General features: G+C 33.9%; 1 protein-coding gene across 1 annotated transcript; it reads left to right on the top strand.

Moving 5' to 3' along the window:
• The first annotated feature begins 5,351 nt into the window (after window positions 1–5,351).
• On the top strand, window positions 5,352–9,331 carry LOC129574266 (epidermal growth factor receptor-like). The gene is made up of 4 exons (XM_055456046.1): window positions 5,352–7,326; window positions 7,831–8,053; window positions 8,138–8,328; window positions 8,430–9,331. The coding sequence occupies exons 2-4, from the start codon at window positions 7,854–7,856 to the stop codon at window positions 8,825–8,827; spliced, it is 789 nt and encodes a 262-aa protein (XP_055312021.1). The 5' UTR covers window positions 5,352–7,326; window positions 7,831–7,853; the 3' UTR covers window positions 8,828–9,331.
• Window positions 9,332–13,159: the final 3,828 nt, after the last annotated feature.

The raw sequence follows: 13,159 nt of genomic DNA, 5'->3' as shown, positions 1-13,159 counted from the left end.
CGAATTGGGAACATCCTCATTCAGAGTTCAATTCCAGATGATGTGAATCATTCAAAAGATTGTCCAGCTGCATCGATGATTCGCACAATGACGTTCCGATCTAAGGATCCCGGCACTGAAAGTACCATTTTATTCAAATTGGACCGGCATACCACCTTCCCCGATTCAAAATTCATCAATGCAGTTCTTATGCCCGACGATGCAATGGTGTGGAATGACATGTTTTATTCACACAGCACCACGATCTTCTACAGCAATCAAAACCATTACTCCACCCTTATTGCTATAGACAATGCTGCCGTGGTGTTTAATGGCCTCAAAAAACAGCCAGTCGGCGTCAATGTAACCGACTTTTTCAACCAGAAGTCGGATTGTAACACAGGCGTGTACCCCGACGAGACTCAGTTCTTCGTGTACAATATCGAGAATAAAACCGTATCGTCGGCATTCGTCACTGCAGAACGTTTAACGAAGGAATTGGAAGATGATTATTTATACATATTGAATGCATTTCCTTTTTTTTTGTTGAAATATTTTTCGTATGAATGCATTGACAGTCACATTTTTTCAAAATTTGATACATATATGCGTTTTCTCAGTAAAAACGCAATTTATTGTAGTAAAAATGCGCTGACAATTGCATTAGTTCTATGAAAATGCAACGACAAAAGCACTTTCACTTCAAACATGCGTTGACAAATGCATTTTTCTAATGGAAATGCAATGACATTCGCATTTTGACATGAGACATGCGTTGACATTCGCATTTTTACAGGGAGCATGCGTTGACAAATGCATTTTTCTCATGGGAATGCAATGAAATTCGCATTTTTGGACGAAACATGCGTTGACCACTGTTTAATAATTTTTGCATTTTAGTAACAGACAAACAGGCTTCACCGAACTCGTTCAAAATCGAAAATTCAATGCGGCATACGGCAGAGCGTGCCTTCTTTCCTTTAACACAATACAATCCATCTGTTTCATTCTTGAATTTGAATGCACGACAATATTCGCATACGTGATTCATTTCTCCAATTTGTACAAATGGATGAGTTGAATAATCATCAGTACATCGGTAATCAAATGCGATTCAAGTTAACTGTCTACGTGCATTTGCATTGCGCCGCATTCGGTCTCGATTTTGAATATTTTCCTGCTCTCGTTCTTCCGCCGAACGATTAGAACGTGATCTTGCACGACGTTCCCTATCAGTTTCCAATCGACTTTCATGCTGTTCATTAGTTTCCCTTGACCTTACAGCTGCAACAACATTCGCTTTACGGGTTTTCCGACCAATGTTCATTTTTTTCGGAAGCATTTTTCCCTATAATTAAATAATTTGTTTAATAAAGTCATTTGTTTAATAAAGTCATTTGTTTAATAATGTGAATAAATTAAAATGTACACAAATCGCATGTGGTTCGTCAGCGGTGAAAAATGTCAAATAAATATAAATAATTTTGTATTAAAAACAATTGAATTTTTTTATTATATTTCGAATGAAAATTGTTTAAAATTTAATTTTTGGTACATTATTAACAGTTATTTATATGATTCGCCTTTTTTCTTTGGCACGGTAAAAATATTGAAAATATTGTAATTTACTTAAATGGATTATGCTTTCGCCGAGGCTAATTACAATCAATTATGAAAATTTGTACTATAAAATAACAGTTTTGGTATGAAAAAATAATCACATTATTCAATGAATTTATTCTTTTGCCCCAGTGCAAATAATTTTTTTAAAAGTTATTTCTATGGGAATTCGCTTTTATTTTTTGGCACGGTGGGGAATTATGTGTAGGTTGACCCGCACTGATTATTTTAGTCATAACTTTTTATGGAATAAAGATAAATGCACACTTGATAAACCATTGGAAAGAGAACCGAAAAAGCTACAATTTGATTGGGAAATTCATTAGCTTTGGTTGTAAAAACAAAATATTTCGGTCAATTTTCTAAGAGGTCTGATTTTTGGCAACAAAGTTTTTTCTTTGTAAGTTGACCCACCCTATTTAAAAAAAAAAAACATGCAGTATAAACACTCAATATATGAAATTCATTGAATTTCGTTGGATTTTCAATCGTTTTTGGTCTTTACAACTAAGAAAAACAATGAAAAAATGTAGAAAAATATAGAAATTGTAAAAAAATACATATTCTCTATTTTTTTCATATTTAATCGATTTTTTCGTGTTTTTCAAGTCCAAAAACGATTGGAAATTCATTAAAATTCAATGAATCTCGTATATTGAGTGTTTACGCTGAATAATTGTCTCATTTTTCTGATTTTTTTTCGGGTGGGTCAACTTACAAAATTGGTCGTCATTTCAATTTGCACGGAAAGAATTTCGCCATGTAATGATATGTGTGAAATGATTCAGAATTATGAAAATACACGAAAAACTAGTGAAGAAAGCTTATACTCGCTTTGCTGTTATCTTTGAAATTGTCTACTTGATGATGGTCCGAAAAAATTTAGTTTTTATAAAAATGATTTTTTTTTTGCAAAGAATTTTTATGAGCCGATCCGAGCCGTTTAAGAAGCGTATTCACTCTTGCGAACTACTTTTTTGACGTTTCTAAATCAATTGAGACTAGCCAAATTGACGATTTGTCGGTCAAAATACAAAATCGGCGGGGTGTGTCAACTTACAAAGTGGGTCAACTTACACATACTCCCCCTACTAAATGCATTGTCATTTATATAAGTAATTTTTGCCTTCGCAGAGGCTAATTGCAAACAATGTTAAGAATTCGCCTTTTTCTTTTGGCACGGTGTAAATACTAAATGTATTGCCATTTTCTTAAATGATATTTGCCTTTGCAGAGGCTGAATACATTCAATTAAAAAATTTGCACTACAAAATACAATTTTTGGTATTAAAAAAAAAAAATCTCATTATTTAATGGGTTTGTTCATTTGTTTCAGTGCAAATAATTCCTTTTTAAAGCTATTTCTATGAAAATATGCTTATTTTCTTTGGCACAATGGAAATACTAAAGTATTGTTATTTATTTCAGTGGATTGTGCCTTCGCAGAGGCTAATTACAATCAAATATGAAAATTTCTACTATAAAATAACATTTTTTGGTATAAAAAAATAGTTACATTATTATTCAATGGATTTGTTCATTTGTTTGTGTGCAAATAATTTTTTTTAAAGTTATTTGTATGAATATTCGCCTTTTTTTATGACACGGTGAAAATACTTAATGAGTTGTATATACATATAAATAAATTTTGCCTTCGCAGAGGCAATGATTACGGAGAGTTACCATAAGTCGTATGCAATTGATGTTGAGAAAAAGAAGAAGAAGAAACAGACATTCTATTCATTTACATTGCAATAATGGCAATCAGTAGAGATGGTGCTCATGTGCCGATCATATCACTGTTACAACCCTTCGGGAAAATTCAAGGGTGAAGACGTGTTAATACCACGAATCCCAATGATTCCAACTGATATGCCATTTCAGGCCGCGCTAGCGTCCTATCTAAATACATTATAATGAATAAGTCCCAATGTGGAATTATGGTATTCTTGTAACGCGTATTGTATGAAAGTGTACACCGTTTGTGCACACACTGTGTACATTTTCATTTCAAAATTGTTACAGATTTGTACACATTCCTCATTGGGGTACAAACTAATACATATGCATTTCTACTATGAATACGTTTCATGCTATGTGTTTTAATTTCATTTAATTTTGGAAATTGGAAAAAAAATATTTCTCGACAAAATATATTTTAAAACATCATTGCAATAAAAAAAAACTTCCAAGTAAAAATGAATATATTGATATTGAGTACGAAAATTCGGTGAAATACTTGAATCAAACATAAACGTTTGAAAAACGTACGACGCGCGCCAAACCATAAGTGATGTCAAATTGTGTACAAAGAGTGAAGCAATAGTGCGTTTAATGCTATGTGCTATAGTGTCTCTGTTGATGTTGATCGCTGACGTTTATAGTGGTAGTGCCATTTAGTTTTAAACGGTTGCAATTCCCAATTCGAATTGCATTTGCAATAACCATTAACAAATCTCAAGGCCAATCAATGGAAATTTGTGGTATTAACTTGGAATATCCTGTTTTTTCAGATGAATATTCAAATCTTGGCAAATTTGCCGAAATGACTTCGGGTAGGGCGATTTCAATTGTAGATTTTATGTACTTTAATGTAGTGTTTTTACTTTTTTTATGTAGGAACAATTTTTTTGAGTAATCGGCTATCGAAAAACTGCTATAAAATGGGACAACTCAAATCTTGGTCAAAAAACGTATTTTCCACAAATCGAATTTTTTTTTCGAATGAAGAATGGTTCCAAAAAATTGTAGATAAATTGTAGAATTCAAATCAATTGTCTGTTCCCAAATATGTCTGCCCGTTAGTTCGATATCGGGACGAGTCTTGAAAATTGGTCCAAAATCGGTAATACTCAAATCTTGGCCACAAATTGAAATTTCTACAAACTGAATCTTCCTCTTTTGATGCTAGGTTCCATAAAATTGTAGAAAAAATGTAGAATTCAAATCAGTCATCCGATCCTTGATGTTTTCAACAACTTATTTGGCTCCAGGGGAGTTTAATATTTAATATGGGAATAAAAATGCTATAAACTGCTATAAAACGTGTTTTAATAATTGAAGTAACCAAGAATTAATTGTAGTGGCCCGAAAATAATTGTAGAAGCAACTACAGTTGTGGCACACACTTTGTCCGCTTCCAGTGTTGTAAATTTAGCCATTTCAATTACATGCGCATTTTTAAGGTTTTGTGGGGGCCTTTGATAAAACGATTAAAAAAACATGCTAAAAATATACGGATCTTGATGAAATTTGACACAGACGTAGTTCAGGAGATCAAATTTAAAATTATGTAATCATTACTTTTTTTTAATTACATTTTTTCCATCGACAATTCCTCTGCTCTGGAAGGTCGCATCGACTTGAAACTTGGTGGATATTAAAATTTATCTTCTAAAATATGTCTGTGTCAATTTTCATCAAAATCCGTATATTTTGTGTATGTTTTTCCAATCGTTTTATCAACAGCTTCCACGAAACCTTACAAATTTTGAAATTGCACTTTTACAACTCTGTCCGCTTCTATGCTAGTACCGAAAATCAGATCGAAAAAGAATCGTTAATAGTTTGCGTTGCTTGCGTCACACTTAGCTTCCATTTGACGTATGGCAGTGAATTCTTCACTGCTCATTTACGCTCGGGTAGTGTGAAAAATACACATTTTTAGTTCTAAATAATTTAAATTTTTTGTACTTATATTTCACATTTGAAAACTATTTTCATTCTGTATTCATCCTATTTCTTAGATGATCTATTACTCAAACATATGGATCTTAATGATCCTATTGATTTTTTGTGGTGGTGTTAAAGGGGAAGAAAGAAGAGGTGAGTTTATTTATTTATTTGGTTTCTTCATGCTAACATCTAAATTATACATTGGTTGAGATCTACTTTTGAAATGACTTTACATGTTATGACCACATTCACACTCAAGAATCAGTAGACAATTTTTGTTTCATCATTTTGATTACATTTTTGATTTTTGTTCGAGAATATTGGGGTATCTAAAGAAATTACCAGTCCATATATATACAATTTTAAAGTTAAGTTTTTAAGTTTCGAAGGAGTTAAGTGTATCAGAAGTTCTGATTCAGAACTTCGTGCAAATGTTTTAACCACAGGTTTCTGGATTTCAAGTTTGTTGATTTTTCAGCACTTAATATTTAACGCCAATTTATCCACTTTTGGTCATTCATTTCAAGCAAGTTTATGTAGCTGTGATGGAAAAATGCGTCCACAACTTGCAACTTTGGTATAGCAGCCGATTGTGGTGTAAATATTTGCACGAGACTCACACACGATATAAGAATATATTTGGGTCCAATTTTCAATTAATGGTTTAGTACATTCAAGTATTTAGGTACAATATCAATCAACTTAACATCGATCAACAAATATGTAAAAAAGAGAATCTTATAAAAAAAATCATGATCACTAGCGAAGCCACGTTGCCAAAACTTGTACGTTCTTGTTTCTTTACTGCGCACTATTTTTCAATGGTGAAGCAGACTGCTTTGTTGATGTGTTTAATAATACGGGTAAAAATTGTACGTAAGTGTGAGCGAAATGGCATGATTTTTCAGCGCCCGAGGGAATAGGAACTTCGGATCTGGTTGAATGATGGCTCAATGGGAAGCCATCGATTTTCATTATAGAGGTTTGGGGGCAGTGGACACAATATTTTTGCCGAATTCCGCTCGGAAATCCGAGTTTTGGCCATATGTAGATTTTACCATATAAACCAATGTAATTACAGCGGTGCCGATCCACGCTCTGAGGTTTCCATACAAACTCCCCATGTAGACGGTCCAACACAGGCAAAAATCGAAAAAAAGTTCAATTTGTTTTTTCGATTCTCATACAGTATTCAATGTGCCCAATCCATTGGTGCTATCGCCACATCGAAATTCACACTCGTTATCAATTTATCATAATTTTGAAACAGACTGTATCATACCCGAAATTAGATTCAAAGAGAAATAACATCAATTTGAGAAAAAAAAGTGCCACAAAGCAAGTTTCGGCTTTAAACTGTAACATGAATTTTTATGTTGCACTTTGTTTCTCACATTTGCTTTGTGTCGCTTTGGTTCAAAAACTTGCGTTGATGCTCTTTCTTCGTAGACAAATGCCATGCTTCGATTCAATTCTCAAATATTCTGAGGGAATTTCTTTTGTCGCAACGGGGATCTTTTTCGACAATACGAATGCACTAAAACATACTTTTCTTTATCTTGAATGGTTGAAAAACATACTTTTTTTTAATGTGAAAGCCAAATACATGAAGAAAAAAATCATTCAAATAGCCACGTGGCTATGAAATCCATACTGACGACAACATTCGACCTGCCTCTAGTGGTCATACACACAACACACGTTGAGCGGTCAATATATACACACAATATAGAGACGCTAGCATAGAACTTATACGGTCTGCGCGAATTGCATCTTGATTATCGGCCGTACATACGCTTATGTGATTGAAATTTTCAACTATAATCACAAGCGTCGTGTCAGTAGAGCTCATCTTATGTTTACATTGAAAATACTTGTTATTGTTGTTGTCGTTGTCATTTCATACCCTCGAATAGTCAATACGTGTGTTCAATGGTCAAGAGTAAAACTGAGTGAAACAAATCGTGGTTCAAAACCTTAACAACAATCAACTTGGAGTTCCATCAATCAACTAGTCATCTAAAAAAACAATACATCACATAATTTATACCGGTAGGAGAGGGTAAAAAATTCAAAAAATCACTTTTCCTTTTTTCACACTTTCTAGAGGTGGAAAAACACACCAAACCAAGAGTCCATGAATCAGTGCTTAGTTATTTGAAACTGGCAGTACAAACTATTGATTCGCTCTTTTACATCATACGTATCAGTAATAATAAAGTTTACAACAACAACTCCATATGGAAAAAAAAACTTTATGTTTCACATTAAAACTAAAATATTCTGAGGGAATTTGTTTGTTGCAATGATTCAAATATCAAATATCACGAATAGCTGGGTATTTGCGTATATATTTTTCGTATACTTCATATATGAAATTCAAAAGGATAAGAGCTAATGCAAAAGCAAAAGCAAAAGCCATTTGATGTGCATAAGTAGCGCCACCTCTAATATATATGATGTGTCACTTTCAAAATGGCTCAGTGATTCTTAGTGACTATCATATAATCAAGTGACACGGTAAATTAATGTATATTTATATAAATATCTCTACAGAATGTCGCGGTACAGAATCGCGAATGTCAGTGCGCGCGAACTTGACCAGACATTACCTCGACTTGCGTCAAAGATTTTCCAACTGCACACATATCGTTGGAAATTTAGAATTAACATGGCTAAACGATTCGACGATGGATTTGGATTTCTTACAACATATTCGTGAAGTGACGGGATATGTTTTAATCAGCTTCGTGAATGTAGAAAATGTCGTTTTACCTAGGTACGCGATGAAATTGTTTCGAATCGACAAACTTATGCAGGAAATTATTTCTTTTTTCATCTTTTCTTTGAATTTCAAATTTAGTTTGCAAATTATTCGTGGTCAAATTTTATTCGAATTGGGCGCGGAAAACTATAGTTTGATCGTCCACAAGTCAGAAATTAAATCCCTGGAGCTACCATCGCTACGGGAAATCTTATCGGGGTCAGTGTACATAAACAAAAATAATAATCTATGCTTTGCTCAAACGATTAATTGGAAGGAAATTGTTACAGGTATATTTCGATAATAATTTAGAATTTATTTAGAACGCAATATTTGGGATCGGAAGATTCTAATACAACAGTTGCTACATTCTTTTCTTTCCATGTCGTAGGACCGTTTAATGTATCCACAATTACTGGGCAAAACTGCCCGGAATGTCATCGATCGTGCGTTGAAGGTTGTTGGGGCGAAGGCATACATAATTGCCAGAAATTTAGCAAAATCAAGTGTCCGCTACATTGTAGCGAAGGTAGATGTTTCGGCCCAAATTCACATGATTGCTGTCATTTGTCCTGCGCTGGCGGTTGTACTGGCCCAACGAATAAAGAGTGTTTGGCATGTCGAAACTTGTATGATGACGGTACTTGTAGGAGTGAATGTCCGAAAGGAAAATATCAATACGCAAACATGTGTATGAAAAACTGTCCAGAGAATTTACTTAAAGATAATGGTGCTTGTGTAATAAGGTGTTCACCAAATAAAACGACGAAAAATGGAGAATGTGTCTAATGCTGATTCAAAGTGCTCAGACTTTAATTAAGCCAGACCGTTTCGTTGGCATGAAAATTGTTGATTTTCCGTTAAAGTCCGGTCTTTAATTAAAGTCTGGACTTTAATTTTTCTTGCATTTTTGGGGGATTTATTGATAGAATGGAATGAATTGGGACAATTAATGATGATCTGACCCAAAAGCCGTAAGGAATTTACCAATTTTTTCGGTTTTTTTCGATATTTTAAATTTTTTACGAAAATGTTTTTTTCGTTTTTCCTGGCATTTTTTGAGAAACTTCAATGCGATTGAACATATTTGGGCATAAATAGAGGTTTTCCATTGGAATTCTTCAATTTTTTCGATTTTTCGTAATTTTTTTGCAACATTTTTGAAGTCCTATAACTTCTCAACGACTCGAAGTAGAGCAATAGGGTATGTAGCAACTTTTGAGTAATCCTCAAGACCTTTGCATACCATGTTCTAAAAGTTCTAAGAATGTACTAAATTTTGAAAATCGTTTTACACAATTTAGTACTTTTTAGTACATTTTTAAAACTTTTGGAAGTGATTTTTTGACTTTCAAGTGACGAAATCCAATGAAAACAAAGTGAATCATTTTGGTTTTGTGATTGCGTTAGTTCGGTTCTTTTCTTGTTTCGCCGATTGATGAATATTGCAATGCAACACCAAGCCAATATACTAAAACGAACACACAATTCATGTGGGCAAAACAGAAATAAAAATGCGACTGGTTGTTTTAAAAGCGTGAACAAGACTAACGACTTTTAATTTCGCAGCTAAGTATCTACGCAGGTTTTTTTTACTTATTGTGAACAATTCAGTGACTCAGTATCGGTTAACAACATAAAGTATGACTAAATGAACTAGTTTTAATTTGGCATATTTCTTATTCTATGAATTTCATATTTTTTATTCTGTGGCGCAATATGCCTTTTTATTGCTGCCAAAGTTGATTTAAAATAAAGAGAATGAAAGGCGTCAATTTATTTTTGGTAGATTTATTCAACTGTTGTTCTTTTGAATGCTTGTGGTGATTTGATGTGTGAATGTTCTTTCGATTGTGTGTTTGAGTGTGGAAGCGTGAAATTTGCGTAGTTGAAGTCGAAAAAAACTGTATGGAAACAGGCGAACGTTTGTCAAACATGAAGTTTGAACCGGCCAACGAGAACTTCTCGACGCAATAATTCAACTTGAATTTACGTGCGATTCAACTTACGTTTAGACAAACACTCAAATCAGCCGTCTAAACTTTAGAGCTGGCCAATTCGAAGAGATTTCCTAAATGAAATATGCACAACTTGTGCTGATACTTATGGAAACTTTCCGTGTATCGAGTATCAATGAGAACTCAGATTAAATTGCGCACAACTTGTACTGCCAATTCAAAAAGGAACTGTCCTGTGCTGAGACTCACGAAGAACTGATTTCACTTTTTCCTTCTCTTCGAACTGTCGCCACATCGCAATACACTTACCTTTGTATTAGCGTCTTAGCATGAATGTTACTCACACAAACACACAACGAAATGTCAGTCAAGTCGCAGAACGCATTTGAAACGAGAGCAAATGTGAGTGCGTTCAGCGTTCGGTGATTTGACTGAACAATGCATGAGCAAACTAAATGAGCAAATTGAAAAAATCAATGAAACAAACACGAAATGAAAATTAACAAAGAAGAAACTTAAAACTATTGCAAAAGTCCACGACAGATTCTTTGAATTACAATTATTTACCTTTTGTTTATGAATCATTATTTTCATTTTTTCATTTGCAGTAAGCACAAATGTAATTAGTAAGTAAGATGCAAAATAAAATTCAGTCTCGAAACGACAGCGAAACTCGAAGCATCGAATTCCGTTCAATCAGTAATTTATTTCAATCAAATATATATGTGTTAAACTCCGTTCAATACACTCAGTCTCAAGGTGAAAATTCGGCTAATTCGCAACAAGAATCGGAGGATCCAAAGCGCCGCCGTAGATTTACATTTGTGGAAACGAATCAAAGCGACGAGCCAGTGGAAGAGTCAAATGTACAACGAGAGTCGAACCCAGAGCAAGAATCACAATTCTGGGCCACAAAATGTGATATGACAAAGGAACTACTTTCCCTTTTTCATGTTATAAAAAAAGAAAATGGAAAATATTCGCGAAATGTACGCTGTGTGACTTGAACTCTCCACCTAAAACTTTCACCAAAGGGAGCATTTCAAATGTGAAATCGCACATTCAAAGGGTAATAATATTTTAAATTGAATTATTAAAAATTATTTCTAATTTTTTTCTACAATCGCTCAATGAAGCAGCGGACTTGTCGGCACACTCGTAGATTTAGCATTTCACTTGCTTTGGCGATTCGTGAGTTGCCGAAGCATCATATATGCAGTGCACTCGATATTTAACGTGAAAACCTATATTCGCTACATCGAAGTTGGCCGAGGTATGATTTCGTTTGCGCGTCGCATAAGCAATTTACTTGCGATATAACGTGAATCCCTATATACTATATATCCCAAGTGAATTGCTTACGCGCTACGCGCAAACGAAATCATACCTCGGCCAACTTCGATGTAGCAGATATAGGTTTTCACGTTAAATATCGTGTGCACTGCATATATGATGCTTCGGCAACTTACGAATCGCCAAAGCAAGTGAAATGCTAAATCCACGAGTGTGCCGACAAGTCCGCTGCTTCATTGAGCGGTAGGTACATGCCACGCAATGGATGGAAGTCCAAAAAAAAAATGCGAATATCTGAATTTGGAAAGGAGTGAATTGCAAAATCAAGCCAGAAAAGCTGAAATTGAGGCAGCTATCATCAAATACCACATCAAAGAGCGATTGCCTATCAACAAAATGAACCGTATTCACTTCAATGAGTTGATAAATGGTCGGTATTTGTTGAAAATTATTTATGTTTCTTTTTTTTTATTTATGTTACATAGCGATTTGTCAAACAGAAAGCTCATATCGCATCTAAATGTGAACGCGCTCATATATATGAACATCTGTTGGGCATAGCCTTCATGACATTTGATTGTTGTTGCGAAATACTGTTCGGATAACTGTTAGGATATTTCATTTTCTCTCTGACTGAACGTAAGTAAATCAACACAAATTGAAATTCCAAACGCATATTCGAATGATTATTTGTTCCACAACATTTTCATTAGTTTTTTTTCATTTCTGCTGGTGTTCATTCAGGTTGCCAATAAACCGAAACTTTAAAGTTTTCCGATAATTCGATTTCATTTGTGCTGTGACAGCAGAGCCATGAAACCGAACTGTCAAACTACAACGGGGACCGCGTAGTCGGTTGTCATTCGTTGCGGAACGCGCTAAAAGTATGCATAAGTACATGAGTACATATTTCAAGCATTCTGGTTAAAAAATATTTCAATTATTTATAAAAATATACCTAGTGTATTAATATGAAAACCCATTTTTAATAACATTTTAGAAACGTTTGAAAAAATGCCGAAAAAGAATATGAACTTTCTTTTTTTTGCTCAGAAATTCTTTGCTAACATTTTTCTTGTTTTTGATTGACAAAGTGAGGTTAAGTATCTACTGACATGTTCAATGTGTAGAACAAATTTGTGCACTCGGTGGAACAAAGCCATTGTGTGTTTAAGGAGCCACTTTATTCCCATGGCTCCTGAAACACATTTTCAAGCTCACTTTGTAGGAAGCGAACGTAAAAAATGAGAAAATTGAATTAATTGATTTCAAAATTCATTTGAACATCAGCTAATCTAAAGAAAACTTAGATAAATATGTTCATGTTGGAAACATTTTTCTAAATTTGATAATGTGGATGTGTCATCCAAATCATTCATTGCATTTAAATAGGAAATAAAGAAACAACATAATTTTACACAAATATTCATTTTCCACTTGATTTTATCATTTTTATTCACTCCATGAATAATATACGTTCACGAAAATACGTTGTCTTTTTCAAACATAGTAGTTCAAATTCAACGAGTCGTTCTACGAAGGTGCACTTAAGACTGTCTGGCGTGTATTTAATTTGTACTTTATTCTGACAGCCGCGTTGTAATTGATGATGACAGTTTATAGCTGTGCCATATTCGTATCTTAATAACCATCCTAATAATTTTGAGAGATTATTGAGATCCGATCATAATACCGATAAATCTTAATAACGCTATCAACTTTTTATCAGGTTATTAACTATATTCAAATAATAACGTTACCGGATGAATCTTAATAATATCGTTTTGAAGTTATTAAGATCGAATCCTGATAATTTATTAACATTCAATCTTAATAATCATCAAGTTCTGGAAGTGGGTTTTGGTGGATC

Source organism: Sitodiplosis mosellana, unplaced genomic scaffold (genome assembly GCF_009176505.1).
Source record: "Sitodiplosis mosellana isolate CC-2019 unplaced genomic scaffold, AAFC_SMos_1.0 Smas_scaffold_6154, whole genome shotgun sequence".
NCBI lineage: Eukaryota > Metazoa > Arthropoda > Insecta > Diptera > Cecidomyiidae > Sitodiplosis > Sitodiplosis mosellana.
The sequence above is the reverse complement of the archived record's forward strand: the minus strand, read 5'-3'. Positions and strand labels throughout refer to the sequence as shown.